At 42.1% G+C, this 17,172-nt stretch overlaps 1 protein-coding gene across 1 annotated transcript; it reads left to right on the top strand.

Annotated features, from left to right (window-relative positions):
- Window positions 1–949: 949 nt before the first annotated feature.
- Window positions 950–3,890, top strand: B3GALT6 (beta-1,3-galactosyltransferase 6). Its single transcript, XM_075189727.1, has one exon. The coding sequence runs from the start codon at window positions 1,288–1,290 to the stop codon at window positions 2,329–2,331; it is 1,044 nt and encodes a 347-aa protein (XP_075045828.1). The 5' UTR covers window positions 950–1,287; the 3' UTR covers window positions 2,332–3,890.
- Window positions 3,891–17,172: the final 13,282 nt, after the last annotated feature.

The raw sequence follows: 17,172 nt of genomic DNA, 5'->3' as shown, positions 1-17,172 counted from the left end.
GCACAGTAGTCTAGATTCGTAGTGGAGCAAAGGAGAAGATCAAGAAGAGTTTGATAGGTTAGGGTTAGGGTTAGGGTTAGGGTTAGGGTTAGGGTTAGGGCTAGGGCTAGGGTTCCTCCCCCCCCCAGTGGGAACCACCAGGGATTTCCCCAGTAACCATGGTGTACCAGTCCGACACTGTTTGCTAAGGAAAATTAATCACAGGTGGGTACTTCTAACTTGCTGAACGGAATTAGTTGATCACAGTAATTAACAGCACCCTGTATGGGTTATCGTGACAGACAGTGTATTAATAAATGCAGCAATATACCTTGGCCCACAGAGAATGTTATCAATTACTCTTGATATTAATCCATGCCTCCATTTGGCTTCCAAAATGCATGTACCTACGATAAATGCATTTTTATAGAACAAGATGCATTCCGAGAAACTAAATGCAAATGGAACGTTACATCAATTAGTAGCATCAGTGGTGGGTATGGTGACACTATCCTTTTATATGTGTAAATAAATGCTAGTAAAACAGTTGTAATTTATAACTCCAGTGTGTATAAAGCCGAATGTCTCATTATCTGGTGAAGTAAAATATTATTTTGCAAAAATTGCATAACTGTATATTATTTGTGCACGTTGTTAATTGTATATTATCAGGGGCAGGCTGGGCTGGGGGAATCTGCCGACAACCCCCCCCCCCCCCCACCCAAGCCGGTCCCATAATGGGCTGCCTATGGCTGGGTTACTGAACCACTTGCATTTTTTTTCCATTTAAATTGTTCCTAATAGGCTGCTGAGTTGAGTCTGCATCCCCTGTCTATTATGGAGTGATCAAACTGAACAATTTACAGTAAACATTAAATATTTTCTCTAAGTCTTACACTGTGTCTGTCATTTCAGCACTTTGGATGCGAGTGATGGTGTCATGTAGATTGTGGAACTACATCTCCCACAATGCAACGCGGCCACGACCCGGATAAGGCGGTTGATGGCTGCCGGTGACGTAGAGGCCCGCTGCCGCGGTGATGTCTGACGTGTCTACCCTCTATCTAACCCGTAAGACGAGGAGGCTACCAAGCCGGTGACACCGAGCCGGCACCGCGTAGTCGCGCCTTGCGGTCACTGGCCGGATGAAGCCCGGAGCTACCCTCTGGTCGCCAGCAGCTCTGGACACGTGACCTAGTGTCAGACAGCTCGCGCATGAGCGCGGGAAATCTAATAACAGTCACCGGAGAGAGGATGGCGGACAACTGACTGACTGACTGGTACCTGGCTCGTAAGTTGCCCGTCGCCATGAACGTGCTGCGGCTGGTGTGTCGCCATAAGACGGCGCTGGGCCTGGGCGTGCTCTTCTTCTTCGCCATGGTCCTGCTGTACCTGGCCAAGTGCACCTCGGAGAGCCTCAAGCCGTCGGGTCCCCGGGGCCTCCCCCATCAGCAGCCCCGCCACCATCCCCACCATCACCCCCGGGCTCCCGGCGAACCGCAGCCCGCCCCGCCGGAGAAGAGCAGCGCCTCCGCCTTCCTGGCCGTGCTCATCGCCAGCGGGCCCAAGTACACCGAGCGGCGCAGCATCATCCGCAGCACCTGGCTGTCCTCCGCCTCCCGCGGGGAGGACGGGGAGCTGTGGTGCCGCTTCGTGGTGGGGACGGCGGGGCTGGGGGAGGAGGAGGCCGCCTCGCTGGAGATGGAGCAGCGCAGACACGGGGACCTGCTGCTCCTGCCCGAGCTGAGGGACTCGTACGAGAACCTGACGGCCAAGCTGCTGCTCATGTACGTCTGGCTGGACGGCCACCTGGACTACAAGTTCGTGCTCAAGGCCGACGACGACACGTTCGCCCGGCTGGACGTGCTGGTGGAGGAGCTGAAGGGCAAGGAAGCCAAGAGGCTCTTCTGGGGCTTCTTCTCCGGCCGTGGGAGAGTCAAATCTGCGGGGAAGTGGAAGGAGAGCTCCTGGGTGCTGTGTGATTATTACCTGCCCTATGCCCTGGGAGGGGGGTATGTGCTGTCCTGGGACCTGGTGCACTACCTGAGCCTCACCAGAGACTACCTGGCTCACTGGCAGAGTGAAGACGTGTCTCTGGGGGCCTGGTTAGCCCCCCTGGATGTCAATAGGGTCCACGACCCACGATTTGACACAGAGTACAAGTCCAGGGGCTGTAACAACAAATATATAGTCACCCACAAGCAGAGCATTGAGGACATGTTGGAGAAGCACCAGACCTTGGCCAAGGAAGGGAAGCTGTGCAAAGAGGAGATCAAACTGAGGTTATCTTATATCTATGACTGGGGTGTGCCCCCATCCCAATGCTGCCAGAGGAAAGATGGGATCCCGTGAACGTCCCCCCTGCTGCTTAATGTCTTATTTGCCACTGGAGCATATATCTTGATCTCAGTGCAAGCACTGACCTTTAGCTTTCCAAACAAAAACTACTTTATTTTACCATAGGTTTATCCGCACCATGCACTTTGGACACCTGAACATTTCGTGTTCCGTTTAGCAAGAGCTCATCTCAAAGCTGCTTTAATGACATCTACTTATTTTAAAGAAAACGAGGCTCTAAAATGTTTGCATTGATATTAATGCTTATATTTGGTGTGCAGAAAGTCCTCCCAGTTGTGAGCTTAAAAAAATATTTATATGGAGTTCAATAAATAAGAGAATTTTAGGGGTGAAGCTACACATTGGATTTTCAGTGATCCAATGGACTGATCTCAAAACTTCTGTTAATGTACCCTTAGGGTTCATTCACACTATGACAAGTTTTAATTTACATGTGGCTTGCAGGTATTTTGTGTGCATCTTCCATGCACTTTTATCCAAATAACTGTATATGTTGCAGTTTTGCATGATTTTTTTTTTTTTTTTTTAATTTATGCATAAGATTTCTCTTTTTAAAATAGTTTGGGAAGCATTCTAAAATCTTAAATGTAATGGTAAGATTTTAGAATACATCTATGTGAAAGGCACCTGTGAGACCAACGAAAGCCGTTGTTAATGCCTATTTCATGTGATCATTTTGTACATTAAAACACATTTACACCTGATTACTGTAAACAGACCCTTAGGGCTGTAATTGGTACATTTCGTACAGCTAACTGAAACTGCTATATTACTGAACATGTTTAGGGCATGTTATCATATTGTTAATGTATTCATTGTGTAGTAGTGTCGTGAACAACTATATATTTCCTAGAGCAAAAGCTGCTACTTGAACAACTTTATATTTAGCAATCAGGTTAGTTAGTTTTCCATTTAAATAACCTTATTTATTTTGAGCAGCTTTTCATACTGTACCTCCAAAAGGTTTTTTTTATTTATATTTTTTAATTTTAAATTGTCTAATTGTATTTGTAATATAAAAGAAATGCTATGACAGATTATTTAAGCTTTACATGAATTAAATATAATGTTGGCTGTAAAGTCAGACATCAGACTAGGCATTTTCAACATTTTAAAGATACTTTCCCTGGCATTCCTCCGTTTGCGACCAAAGCAACTAGTAGATCTAATCAAAATCCTGCTGCGACCAACTAGTTTAATTTTATTGAAAAGTATTCGCCAGACTTGTAAAAGAAATTTGACCTCTGGTTCTTATACAGAAACTGGGGGATGGAATAAAACATTATTTTAATTAGTCCAATAGTTATATGAATACTTAAAAATTGGGCTTTTGGGTGATGTCTTCAGTCATAACTCAGTTTATTTACTTTTCCATTCCATCAGACATGTCGTATGTTCAATAAATGGTAAATAGTAACTTGTATGTGTTCACTTGTGTTTGAGGAATATAGCAATTGCCATTATCAGTATCAATATAATGGCTACAAAAGAGAAATAATTGTATGTATTGCTCCAAATCAAGCAATAAAACCAGGTTATTACACTGCTGAAAATGCTGCTGGAAAAACAACGCTTGACACATCACCATTATGACAGCATTGCACCCTGGCAACTGAATCCTGTTCCTTTCACCGCTATCCTCCAGCTTCCGCTGACTGTATCACAGTGGTCACTCAGTATTTATGGATCCCATGCACTGTGCAATTGCATACACCCTCTGACTGCGGGCAAAGCAAATTATCAGATCCCCCGATAACCTAACCTGAGATTATCTGGGGGAAAATATGTCTCTGTCTGCAGTCATAGCACCTGTGCAGGTGATCTGGAATAAACCTACCCAGCACACTGGATGCACAGGATTGACATAAATTTGTATGGAGGATGGGGGGGATATTTTCACTGATTAGTAAACAAGTGTTCTGGGATGCCACAGGCTGGCATTATGTGCTTATAATCTGACAATATTTGGTCTGGTTTTTAGCGGTTTTTTTTTACTGCAGACGGGTCCCATAATTGTACAAAGTATTATAGCTGTAATTTTGTTATTAAGTCAATATTCGTGTGCAGCAGCATAACACCACCCAATTACAGTATCTGTAGTTCTATATGACAAGTGCTAGATATGTTCATTTTAAAATTCCAGTGCTGCTAACTAGTTTAAGACATAAGTTTTGCTCCCTTATGACCAGGTCAGTCTTCGCTTTGAGATCTCCTTTTTTTTAAATGGAAATTTAGACAATCCCCAGCGGAAGTGAGATTTCCTACCAGTATGAAGATGTTTTGAGTGCAGAGAAAATAAAGTGTCTCTTATCCTGGGAAAAAGAGTGCCTCAAATTCTGTGTGCTATCTGGCAGTGTTGATTTCTCAGAGGTCTATTTTCAGCTGACCTCCATCTTGATTCGACCCTTAAGACTGGGGTCATTTTCAAGGTTTAAAAGGTCATCTACCAGGAGGCTTATTATAGTGTGTGACTAGAACAGGCTAATCGTCTGTATCGGGTGTGAAGTCCCTAAGTGGCATGCCTCCCACTTACATTAACATTTAAAACATACATAAATTATATACAGTCCTTTCTCACTAGAATGTACAGTATATACGTGTATCATGTTAATTGTATAATTCAATCCATTACGAAGTAACAATTTAGACCACGCCCCCTCTCCATGGAGTATAGACACATCAATTACCAAATACAACATGATGGTTTTCATATCTTAGGAACTCCAACAGCGCCACTGTAAAATGCATACCCTTTACATATACATGCAAGAAACTAAATTATGAAATATAACTTGTGCTGTGAGTAAGTGTGCTCATCAGTAGAAACAACAAACAAGATTAGCCTTACTAATTTGACAGTGGCCATTTAAATTCTGTTTGATGTGAAGCAAGCTGGCTTCTAAAGAACTGAGTCTATTTTTGACCCATCACCCTTTCTTTATGTTAATTATCATTTCTTAACGCAATGAATATGCCTATGTTTTTAAATTGTTGAGCTGGGACAGCAGCCTCAACAGGAACCTGTCCCGGCAAATAGTCTAGTAAAATAATCGCCATGAAGCTGTGCATGCTGGGAATACAGCTTGTGATGGGAAGGAAGATCCGAAGTTCTCACCCATACGATGCTCTTTCCATAGGATAGAACGGCTAATGCCATCTAGCGTTAGTTGTCGGGGTAAAGCTTGATAAATAGGGCATATTCGCGGTTCCCATAGATACCTATGGGAACTGCGAATATTGCATATGCAATAGAAGATGCTGGGACCGTGACAGATATCTTGCGATTGTCTAATAATAAATAGACATGGTATTTTAAGATTTCGTAATTTACTGAGATGAAAACCTCTTGGAGATTCATATATAGGCCACTTAAAAACTAAAGTTAGGGCTTCCTTTACCACAGTATCTTTGTAGTTTGATAGTAAACCTGCAATGGACATTTGCACGGAACTTCGTGTACCATACTACCTTGTTACGTTGATGGTCTCATCACAACTAAAGTGCTCCATCTATTAAACAAGGTAATATTCAAATCACAATATTGTCTATCAAACAAAGAGATGACTACTAACTCAATGAAACGTATTTGAGTGAAATTCACAAAGAACGTTATAACTTAAAAATGAGACTGGAAAAGCAGATATGAGGATTGACCAGTGTAGACTGAAAAGAACAGATGACAGTACACTATTGTACTTGCCTAGTGTCAGAGGTGATGTTTGTGTGCTGCAGATTTGGATCCTCCACCTAGAAGATCTAGAAAACTGTTATACTTATATTTTCTTAGCTGTGGAGTGCTAATTGTTGTAGGTTGCCATGGTGTATCGGGCTGTGGTCCGTAGGAGGTGGGAGCGTGGTCTGTAGTTTTGGTTCATTCCTTGTTTTCAGGAGCTATGGGTAAGAGGTGTAATATTGTGAGTTTATGTATAGGTTATCAGGGTTCAAAGAAACAATGTAACTCAATATGTTGTCAGTTGTGCTTAGAGTTTAGGAGGAGGTGAAGGGGAGGAATACAGTGTGGGGGTATTTTATTGAGTCTTGGCTAATAGGGGAGAGGTATTTAGTTTGAAATGGTTACTGGGGTAGGTAGTGTGAGTGGGGGAGAGACGTTCTAAAGAGGCAGAATGGAAAAAGTGGGTTAGGGAAAAGTGTGGTATTAGATAGGGAGGATAAAATAGGATTTAAGGAGTGTAATTATTAAAGGACAAGGTGAGATACTAGTTGAGCCTGCAGTTAGTATATGTAGTGGCTTGGAATAAGGCGAGGGATGTTACAGGTGTGAACTCAGTAGTGCATTAGATCTATTGATCAGTAAAACAGTGGACAGATAGGGAAATAGGTCATGTAAGTAGGTAGATATGAACAGAAGGATAAGAGTATACAAGAAAAGTAGGTATGCAACAAAATAAATCAGTAGGCAGGTAAATCACTAGATAGCTCAGTGGATTCTGTTGCCAGGGATTCAAAAGAACATAGTTTAAATATACATCACTACTACTAGACCAAAATAGAATATATTGACATCTAAAACTAGGATGACTAGGCTTGAGAGTCTTACACAGAATAAATCAGAATAAAATAACCTGCACATGCAATATAACCTATCTCATAAGAAATATTATAAAACCGGACAAGTGTTTAATATAGTTCTGCTTACAAAGGGGAATATTAATTGGTGAAGCATAAAGATCCCTAGATGGAATTGTAAAATTCTATAAACAAGGACGAACCATCATTTAAAAGCCACAAAAACCGAAACCTTCATTTTGTATATCCCAATTAGAATGCTAGAGCTTATTGCATAATTAGATGTGCATTTACCTCCGCATATATCCAGAACTCAAGAAATTTAGTTTAAAAAACATTTTTTTAGAAAAAAAAAATCAAGTAGTTTTTATTGAGTCTTGCGAGACAAACAAGACATAACATACAAATCAAAAATTTAAATCAACTCAAAAAATCAGCAGTTTAAAAAATATTTTAACTCATCGTTTTTCTCTTAGGGTAGGGTACTCCTTAACTTTCTCTTTTAGGTTCTTGGCTTTCCTATAAACGAACCTAAGTTTGACAGAATTATTAGGACCTAAAACAGAGTCCTTCCTAAGGATATTCAATACTTGTGGATGATTCTGTTTGTGCTGGCTACTGTATCTTGTGCACACTTAAAATTAGTTTTATTCCTTGATCCACAAGTCATACTCTCGCATAGATATGATCCTAGTCAGCCATGACCTAGCCGTAAACCTGAAATCAGCCCAGACTGACCCATTAATATGGTCTGATTATGCCCTAATTTCTATTGATCTGGCCAATCTGATTCTCACATTAGATCTTATTCCAACATCCAGGGGGTGCAGGTCACAGATATCAATAAGATTTCTCTATTCAGACGACATTTTGCTCTCACTATCCCAGATGAGATTCTCCTTGCGCAACCTCTACAGCCTCACGCAAAGATATGGTAACTTATCTGGCTATGTAATAGATTACTTGAAAATTGAAGGCCATGCTTCTTCATATTCCCCCACCAGAACGCCGATTCCCTTAAATCACATTTTAACTTTAAGCAGCAGCCTAAAAAATTTAATCCGGTAGTTTTCTTACATCACAATATAATCTATTATTCCAAGAAAACTCTCACTTCCCCTCACTGTTTTCTATATTACAGGCTGATTGAGCTAACCGCCTCTTCAACTACTGGCTGGGTAGGATCATAGCAGTCAAAATGAATAATATTCCTAAATTGTCATTTCTTTTCCAGACCCTTCTGGTAGCAGTCCCCCTCTCAATGTTAAGTGATGTCCCTTACTCGCTTCACCTGGAATAATCGATCCACGGGACTTTTGTCTAATATCTTGTAAAAGCCTATTCTTAGGGGGAAAAGGTAACCCCAAAATTAAACTATATTATTTGGCTCCACATTTCTCCCAAGTGCCAGCATTGTACCATCTTACAGGCACATCTTCCTGACTTGAAATTGAATCTAATCATTTGAATTGGGGTCTCTACAGAAAACATAGACCACAGCCTTCCAATTTACTATCAACATAAAAATTTCTAACCCAACTTTCTGATGCCTAGTCGGTGTAGCTGAACATCACCACTCCTATATCCCCCCATGACTCCTATTTGGCATAATCCAGCATTTCCACCAGGGACTTCTGCAACTAAGGTAACTAGCTGGCTCCAAGTGGACCTTAAATCACCTTACGACTTTTGTAAACATGGCGAGTGGCTGTCCGTTACTGAACTCCAGCAAAAGTCTCCCTCCTGCATGTTAAACCCATATGAATATCTGTAGATTTAACATTTTTTACACTCTTCATAAGTTGTCTTTTTGGCAACAGGTATATTATCCTCTAAACGGCATCTAGCTATATCGGCATATGTAAAACAGCCACAATCGTTCCGAACACACAGAGGTCTGATTAAATAATCACTTCGTAAAGACACGTGTTAGCAACTAAATAAACAATGCACTTATCTACCGTATCTTCTTGGGGGGTCTTTCGAAGATGTTTCAGGTCTTGCGCCGCCCTAAACCTTAGAACACACTACAGGTTTTTCACCGTGCCAATCACACAATAAATGACTGATAGGTCCAATATCGCATTAGTGTGTACTCTCTCATTATCATGTCTTATTGTACCAATGCACATTGTATTGTTTGATTTCAGTTTATAAATTGACTAAAAATGAGTATAAGATGGAACGATGACGGGCAAATTCTGCAGTGTGTATGCACTCACGACCGGCAGATCTCCATAGAGTTTACAGAATCTTTTCAGCCGATGGTTATGACAGATGAAGAGCACAGATCTGAAGGTAAATCTTGTAAAACGTGTATAGTGTGTACACATGAATCGGCATGCTGATCAGGACTGTCAATCCTTGGTAAAATCGTTAAAGATATCGCATCGGAATAAATTTTCTATAGTGTGTGCCCAGCTTAATTATGAGCTCTGCAAATCCTCCAGCAGTTGGTGTAATACTCGATTCCCTTAATAGATCCTGTTCACCCCCTGCACGCTGGAACAGAATGTCACCTTGCCATATAAGTAATCAAATTTGCCCTATGTTGATCTTTATTTTAAAGTTGAGATCCTGAACTAGATGTGTGTACCACCTTTAATTACTGACGGATATAAGAAGTCCTATCACTTCTTCAAACCCTTTATGTACCTTTAAACCTGACGTACAGCACTCTAATTTACAGGATTTATTTTTGCTGTGTGTATAAAAATTCAGTAAAAAGAAAAAAAAGCGCATAAATAATTTTCTGCATGTTTGACCTTGATTGGGGCTCGCTATACCTGCTTCCTCTAGCAAGGAAGGAGTCGTGCTCCCGGAATTAGCTGGGAGGCAGGCAGGCAGGCAGCTGACCAAGCTAGGACAGAGTTGGTAAAAACAAGTGTGCTGTGTATTAGTTTGTGAATTGCCCTTCGGTTAATTTGTAGCCCATCTTTAATTCATAAGGTATTCATTTATTCAGTGCCATGATTTCATTTGTAGCAGTTATAGTCATGGAGCGTGTTTTAACATATGTTCTACAACTTAGGGGAGAAACTAATATAGGATTGGTATTGGCACAAAACATCAGAGATGTTAAAAAAGCTATCACAATTGGTGCAACAATCTTACCTTGGTTGATGGTTCTATTCTATAATCAATCATGCAGTTATAACTATGGGCCTGATTCATGTAACTTGAGAAACTTCTTATTTCAGTCTCCTGGACAAAACCATGTTACAATGCAAGGGGTGCAAATTAGATTTTGTTTTGCACATAAGTTAAATACTGACTGTTTTTCCATGTAGCACACAAATATCAACTTTAAATTTCAGTGTACAAATAAGCTATCAAGTATTTGTGAGCTACATGAAAAAACAGTCAGTATTTAACTTATGTGCAAAACAAAATCTAATTTGCACCCCTTGCATTGTAACATGGTTTTGTCCAGGTGACTGAAATAAGAAGTTTCTCAAGTTAAGATCCTTAATGAATCAGGCCCTAGATTACCGTCAGTCCAGCATGGAGCTAGGGTGTCTGGCAGTTTCTGGCAATTTCATTTACCTGCCACACTTTTACAAATGTATCTGGACAGTAACATCTTTTTATAGGCTGAGGTTGAGTTTACAAGGGCAAGCCATTGCCTCAGCGATGGGTTCAGGGGAGATCTAGTGCTTAGTTATTGGTTTTCTAGCCTGGCATAGTGTCTCCAACAACAGAGTATGTGTACTAGCCCTGAGACTAATATGCTGTATGTAGGACAAAACTTTGTTACAATGCATCTGGAAAGTGTGGTGAGACAAGCTATGGGGTTTGCTAATGTTGCCTCACAATCGTCATTGAGTACACCAGCATCACACAACTATTTGCTTGGCTATTTCAACTCAAAACGTTTTTGTGGACTGCAAACTAGAGTGCAGATTTGTTACAGGGCTTCCTGTGTTTCACTGAACTTAATAGACCCGATTCAGTAAAGCAGAAAAAATGAGTAACTTTGCACCTTGGCTAAACCATGTTGCATTGGAGGAGGGTGGCAAATTTAAAATGTGGGGACAGATTTATAGTTGGGCAGGTCATGTCCTAGAACAACTTAAAATTTCAGTGTATAAATGAAGCTATCAAGTATGTGTGTGCTAGATGAAAAAACAGCCAGTATTTTCCTTATGTGCAAAATAATAAACTAATTTGCACCCCTTGTATTGTAACATGGTTTTGTCCTTTTACTTTTAAATTTACTCCTTTTCTTGCTTTGCTCTCCTTAATGAATTAGGCCCAATATGTCTCGGAAAGGAAACTATAGAATGGCATCAGAGTACAGAGGACACAGTGAAGCTGTAAGTACTAGAGGAAACAGTGGTCGGTGACATAGTCAACACCCGTCTCTTGTAGCTCAGAAAGAAAATGTCCCCACAAAGGCATACATGAGAACAGCTTATTCTTACACAAATATACTTTACTATGTTTCAAGCAGTGCTCGGGTTACTAGACAATTTATAAACAGAAGTCCAGAAAATTTCATGAAGCCAGTGAAGCTAAAGAAGCATAGAATGTTCAGGGTCAGAAATTCTAGGAGCACTCTGCAGCCATGGACACGGCTGCTGCAAGGAGCTGTCATTACTAATAAATACAGTGAAGCCTGCATCTAACAGTAGCTGACACTAATATTGTATTTTTGTTATTGGATTTTTTGCAACTAACAGACTTGGAGCCACTGAAAGAGGTGCTAAGACAATGGAGGAGTGGAGGCAATGGGCAGAGAGCCCAATGAGGAGGATAACAAGTGTAATACAGATAGTGGCCTTCCACAGTTTACAGACTAAAATTCTAAATAAACTCTATAACATAAGAGAAAAGAACAGCCCTGTCCTGAACATTACTATCTAATGTTCGGAGGGGAAACAGTCCAGCTATGCAGAAATCACAAATACATATACAGCTAAAATTATTATTCTCCACCCCTGCAATCGCATTCTGGTGCCTGGCTGTACACGGTGACAGCCAGGCTGAAGACATCAGCGCAGCGTAGCGGAGACCAGCAGACTGCAAGACAGCAGGCCCCCAGGTAAGTTTGTGTTGCGCTGTTGTACCGGGCCCACCTGGTGAACCCGGGCCCGGTACAACAGTACACCCCTGTACACCCCCCTGAAGGCGGCCCCTACTTCCAGTATCCAAACACCATCCTTTGTCTCTGTTTGGTCAGTTTCAGGTAACAGCTAGCTGTGATACCTAAGTTGGGTGTGGGATTTTACAGACCAATGCAAAATACGGTAATGTTGCCATGTGGCCGGGAGGAGGGGAGATACTTTGAACAATGAATGAAATGGCTTGGGAATCATATCATAGGAGAAGATTCTTCAACACTTTCTACCAGCTAATAATAATTATACCTGATGTGGAAGCCAACCTGATTGACACAATATTGACTGTTTATGGTTAATATTCTATCAATTAAGTAGTACAATATACTTATATTTGATGGGGTAAATAATTGTCCAATTCTGTTTTCTTCAGAATTCTGCTGGAATGGGTCAAAAGTTGACATAGTCTGAACTGATGTATTCCTTAGCCTGGGTATACATTATAGAAAAATTTCTCCTGATGCACTATCATTAACAATCTTACCAATGACTAAAAAAAAAAAAAAAAAAGTCCCGATCAGTCTGCCCATTCATGTGTACACACTAAACACATTTTATAACAGATCTGTGCTCTTCATCTGTCATAACCATGGGCTGAATAGACCATGACTGCACACTTCATAGAGATCTATGGACACTGCCGCTCCCGAGTGCATATACACTGCAGAATTGGAACAACATCGTTCCATCGTTAAACAAGATTTTTAGTTTGGTTTAAAAATGAAACAAAATGATACAATGAGCTTTGGAATGACAATAGTTCATGATGCAGCGTACACACTAATTGGATATCGGGCTGACCAGTCGTGTATCCTGTTATTGACTCGATAATCAGCTGAAAACCCTGTAGTGTGTAACTAAGTGACACAAGGGAAAGCTTATTTACCTTTTAGGTTTATGAAAGGTGTAGTGAGATTTACAATGCCACCACCATAGGCAAACCGAGAGGGGGTTTTCTAGTGCCTGGAACCCCCCCCCCCCCCCTCCAAGCCTGGTGCACTGCATAATTGAGGTGGCTGGACCCTGCTCCCGCTTCACACAGCTCTGCTTCAAAAGGGAGAGCTGCATGCACCTAACAGTAGTGCACGCAGCATTGCCCATGTATATTATGGGGATAGGAAGAGTTGGAGAGCAGACAAGCACGGTCTAAAATTATAGCCACACCCCCATGCATGCTGGTCACACCCACTGGCGGCGTGGTGTGGAAACCTCCCTCTACAAATCCTGTGTTTGCCCCTGACCACATATACTTTAAACAATGTTGGCGTATGTTGTTTCGTTATCTTAAGGTAGCCAATGTGAATTAGAAACTTTTTTTTACCATATTAGGAAACTGTAAATAAGACTAAAGATCATTATACTCTATAACAGAAGTTCTTAAAAAGTATAAAAGCATATACTGGTCTGCACAAGGACACACTGAGAAGTGTCACATCTGAAGTGAATGCAATAAAGACTTCATCATCATCATCACCAGTTGATTATATAGTTCCATTAATTACGCACTAATACTTCAGAAGACTTTGTGCTTTATCATACCAGAGTAGCATAGAAGGGTGGCTAGAGAATCTATACACTCTATTATAAGTATCTTCAATATAAGTGACTGCTCAGATACCACATGCACCTTCTGAAGTGTAATGTATAGTTTCTCCGAACTGCATTCTACGGTGTCCTGAGCATCCTAGAGCACACGGAAAGCCCAGAATCCAAAATTATCAAATTGCTTCCTATGTTATCAGTCGGAAGTGAGCTGACACTTGTAGTGCCCTTAATGCTGGATAGTACATTTAACAAATCCAATAAATAATTACTGTACATATCACAGGTATTACAGAGAAAGAATACAATAAACAATAACGCAATAAAGGTAATAAAAAAGCCATAAAACATAATACTCTGGCAGTGTCGGACTGGGACATGAAGGGCCCAATGGGGGGGGGGGGGGTATGCAATGGTAGATACCCCCGGAACAGTGCGTGTTCAGTCTCCAGTGGTGTTTGCACTGTTAGGTGCACGTCCTATACCTCCCAACTGTCCTTGCAGTAAGAACAAAGTTCTGACTGAGGGGGATAGGCCCCGCTCTCCAATCCCCCCCCCCCCCCCCGGCCCAGTCTCTCCACTATGCCCCACTCTCCCCAAACTCTCTTCTTCCCTTCCCTTAACTCACCTTGAGTCTCCGCTCAGCAACTTCCGATTGTGGGACCCATTGGAGATTTTCCCATTACCTAGGTGTGCCAGGCCGACGCTATATTCTGGACACTATAGATATAGATATAGAAAGGAAAATGTGAGAGAGTGAAACTCATTAAACATGGCTTTGAGCCGGAGACAGTGACATATGTTATAAAGCAGGATAAACAGTAAAGATCCCAGGGCCTCAAATAAATGTGAAATGGTCCGTGCGGGCTAAGAACAAAGACACAAAATCAGTAAAATCATTTACTGTCAAATTATAGTTGAAAGTCTTAAGAAGCGGGAAGTGCCCAAATAAGATGACATGTTATAAGTTCTTGTTATCGCTGGAATAATTGTTACAAGGAAGTGTTAACACTGCATAAATCACAGATACATTGAGTGTTGTAACATACAAAGATCTCAGATCCTGTTGTGAAATAACCACATAGCTGGATTGCTGGCTGGCTTTGTTTAAATGCAATGTGTAGGAAAATTTGTTGATACATTATATCTGGTGAAAACAGGAAAGAGTATACCCTGAAATGGTATGCAGTCAATGGCTAAACATTAATTATGTCGACATTCAGAAAGCCGACAATTGAAATGTCGACAGTATTGATAGGTGTTACGGCTCCCTCGAATCCCATATAAGCTTTTAGAACCGGTACTGTAACAGAGGTCTTCACCAATAGCAGCCGCCTTTCCCGTAGAGATGGATATTCTCACAGGTACTCAGATGCCCGCAGGACTTACACTCAGAGTTGTAAAACCTTATATCAAGGAACGGGTAGCGAGAAGTAGGAGGCTGGATCGCTACTCAGGGGTGAACGCGAGAAGCAACCAGAGTCAGGCCAGGGGTCAAAAGGTCAGAAGAAGACGGGGGAGAATCAATTTGTGCCAGAGGGTCAGGGGCTGGCAGTGAACAAGGATAGTCCAAGTAACAGAGCCAAAGGGTCAATGGCAGGCAGCAAACGAGAATGGTCCAGGTAACAAGCCAAAATGTCAGGTAACAGGTGGTCAGAGAGCACAGTACAGATTCACAGCAGGCATAGCAATTGCAAGGCAAAGGATGCTATAACCGGCAGGGAGGCTAAGCCCCTCCCTCCTTGCAGGCAGGTAAGCACCCTTTCTGTACAGCTACTCTCCTGGCATTTGTCACCCTAATCTGCGAGTGTCTCAGACATTTCAGTAAATTAGGCAACAGTGCATAAAAACATTCAAACCCACATATGTAACACATTATTAACACAGTTACAACATGCACTCACTCTCATGACTTAAGACATAAATAAAGCACAAACGGTTTTTTAGGAGTAATATTTAAACTTCCAAATGTGACTTTGAAGTGGCATTTTAACTTTTTCAACCATATGCATTTCCATAGAGGCCTGCAATCCCAAAAATAGATGCGCAGAGTGTCCCAAATTGGGAAGGATGTGTACACAAGGCGATGAGAGCAACCATGGGCCCTGGTGTGGTCACTTCTTGAGGGCTTTCCCCAGGCAAGGGCCGGCAAAATGTGGGGTGAGCAATGCGGGATGGGGGGGCACCATTCCTGAGAGGCAATCCGCTTCGCCTGCCTTCCTTGCTTGCCCAGTAAAATAAAGTACTGACCTCTGCATTCACCACCGGCAGCGGCGCCCTCCTCACTGACTGTCGGGTGTGACGCCGTCACGTCCTGACACAGCCAATGAGGTGCAGCCCAAAAAGAATACAGAAGAGAAGGAGACAGGAGAGGAAGAGAAGACAGAAGAAAAGAATGGAGGGGGCACAGGGTGATGGAGAGGACAGTTTGATAAAGGTGGCATGAAAGGGTAACAGTGTGATGGAGGAGCAAAGTGTAATGATGAAGGGGTTCATAGTGTGATGGAGGGGGGTAGTGTGATGGAGAGGGGTAGTGTGATGGAGGGGGGTAGTGTGATGGAGAGGCAAGAGTGTGATGAAAGGAGCAGTTTGATATCGGTGGCACACTGTAATAAATGGGAAACACTGTGATGAAGGAGCAAAGCGGGATGATGAAGGGAGCACAGTGTGATGAAGTGGCAAAAGTGTGATGAAAGAGGGCATGGCGTGATGAAGAAGGGGCACAGTCTGATGGAGAGGGCACAGTGTGATGAAGGAGGGGGCACAGTGTGATGAAGGAGGGGGCACAGTGGGATGGAGAGGCAAGAGTGTGATGAAAGGTTCAGTTTGATAATGTTGGCACACTGTAATAAAGTAAATACTGTGATGGAGGAGCAAAAGTGTGATGATGAAGGGGGCGCAGTGTGATGAAGGGGGGTATAGTGTGATGAAGGGGCACAAGTGTGATGAAGGAGTAGCACGATGTGATGAAGGAGGTACACAGTTTGCTGATGGGAGGGGCAATAGTGTAATGATGAAGGGGCACAGTATGGTGAGGGGGGCACAGTATGGTGAAGGGGGGCACAGTATGATAAGGTGGGCCACAATGTGATGAAGGGGGGGGGTACAGTGTGATGATGGGCAAAAGTGTGATAAAGGAAGGCACAGTGTGATGGAGGGCGCAAATTTATTTTTTTGCAGGGGGGTGCCAGACATGCTAGCACCAGCTATGATGATGATCATCGCCGCAACTGGGCCTACGAGTGTACACTTGTATAGGTGGAAGCTGGACAAATGTGGATTAAGGAATTAATAAATGATCCTTACTACATATATTGTAAATCACAGGAAATCCCAACTTGTGTATTTTTCTGTTTCCAGATCTGAAGTTTCCCATTAGGTCTTACATTCGATGTAACTGTTCTCACTGATGGAAGACCCAGTAAAATAAGGGACTTATATATACCAATGTTTTTATCAGGGCAGCACACCTGATAGACATGAAGGCCGGCAACAATGAAGTATCATTTATTATCTAAATTACAGTAACCGAGTTAACCAACAATTACAACAGATCCGGGAATACAAGCAGTATTTGGACACCACAAGTGGTGCTGAGTGAGGTAACATATTATTACAAGCAGCAGGCTGCCAGTCCCATGATGCA

This window comes from Mixophyes fleayi, chromosome 11, assembly GCF_038048845.1.
Source record: "Mixophyes fleayi isolate aMixFle1 chromosome 11, aMixFle1.hap1, whole genome shotgun sequence".
NCBI classification, from domain to species: domain Eukaryota; kingdom Metazoa; phylum Chordata; class Amphibia; order Anura; family Limnodynastidae; genus Mixophyes; species Mixophyes fleayi.
Note: the sequence above shows the minus strand (reverse complement) of the source record. Positions and strands in the feature narration are given on the sequence as shown.

What these genes read in the sequence shown, in the direction of transcription:
- B3GALT6 (XM_075189727.1), top strand. Translation starts at nt 1,288, where the DNA reads ATGAACGTGCTGCGGCTGGTGTGTCGCCATAAGACGGCGCTGGGCCTG.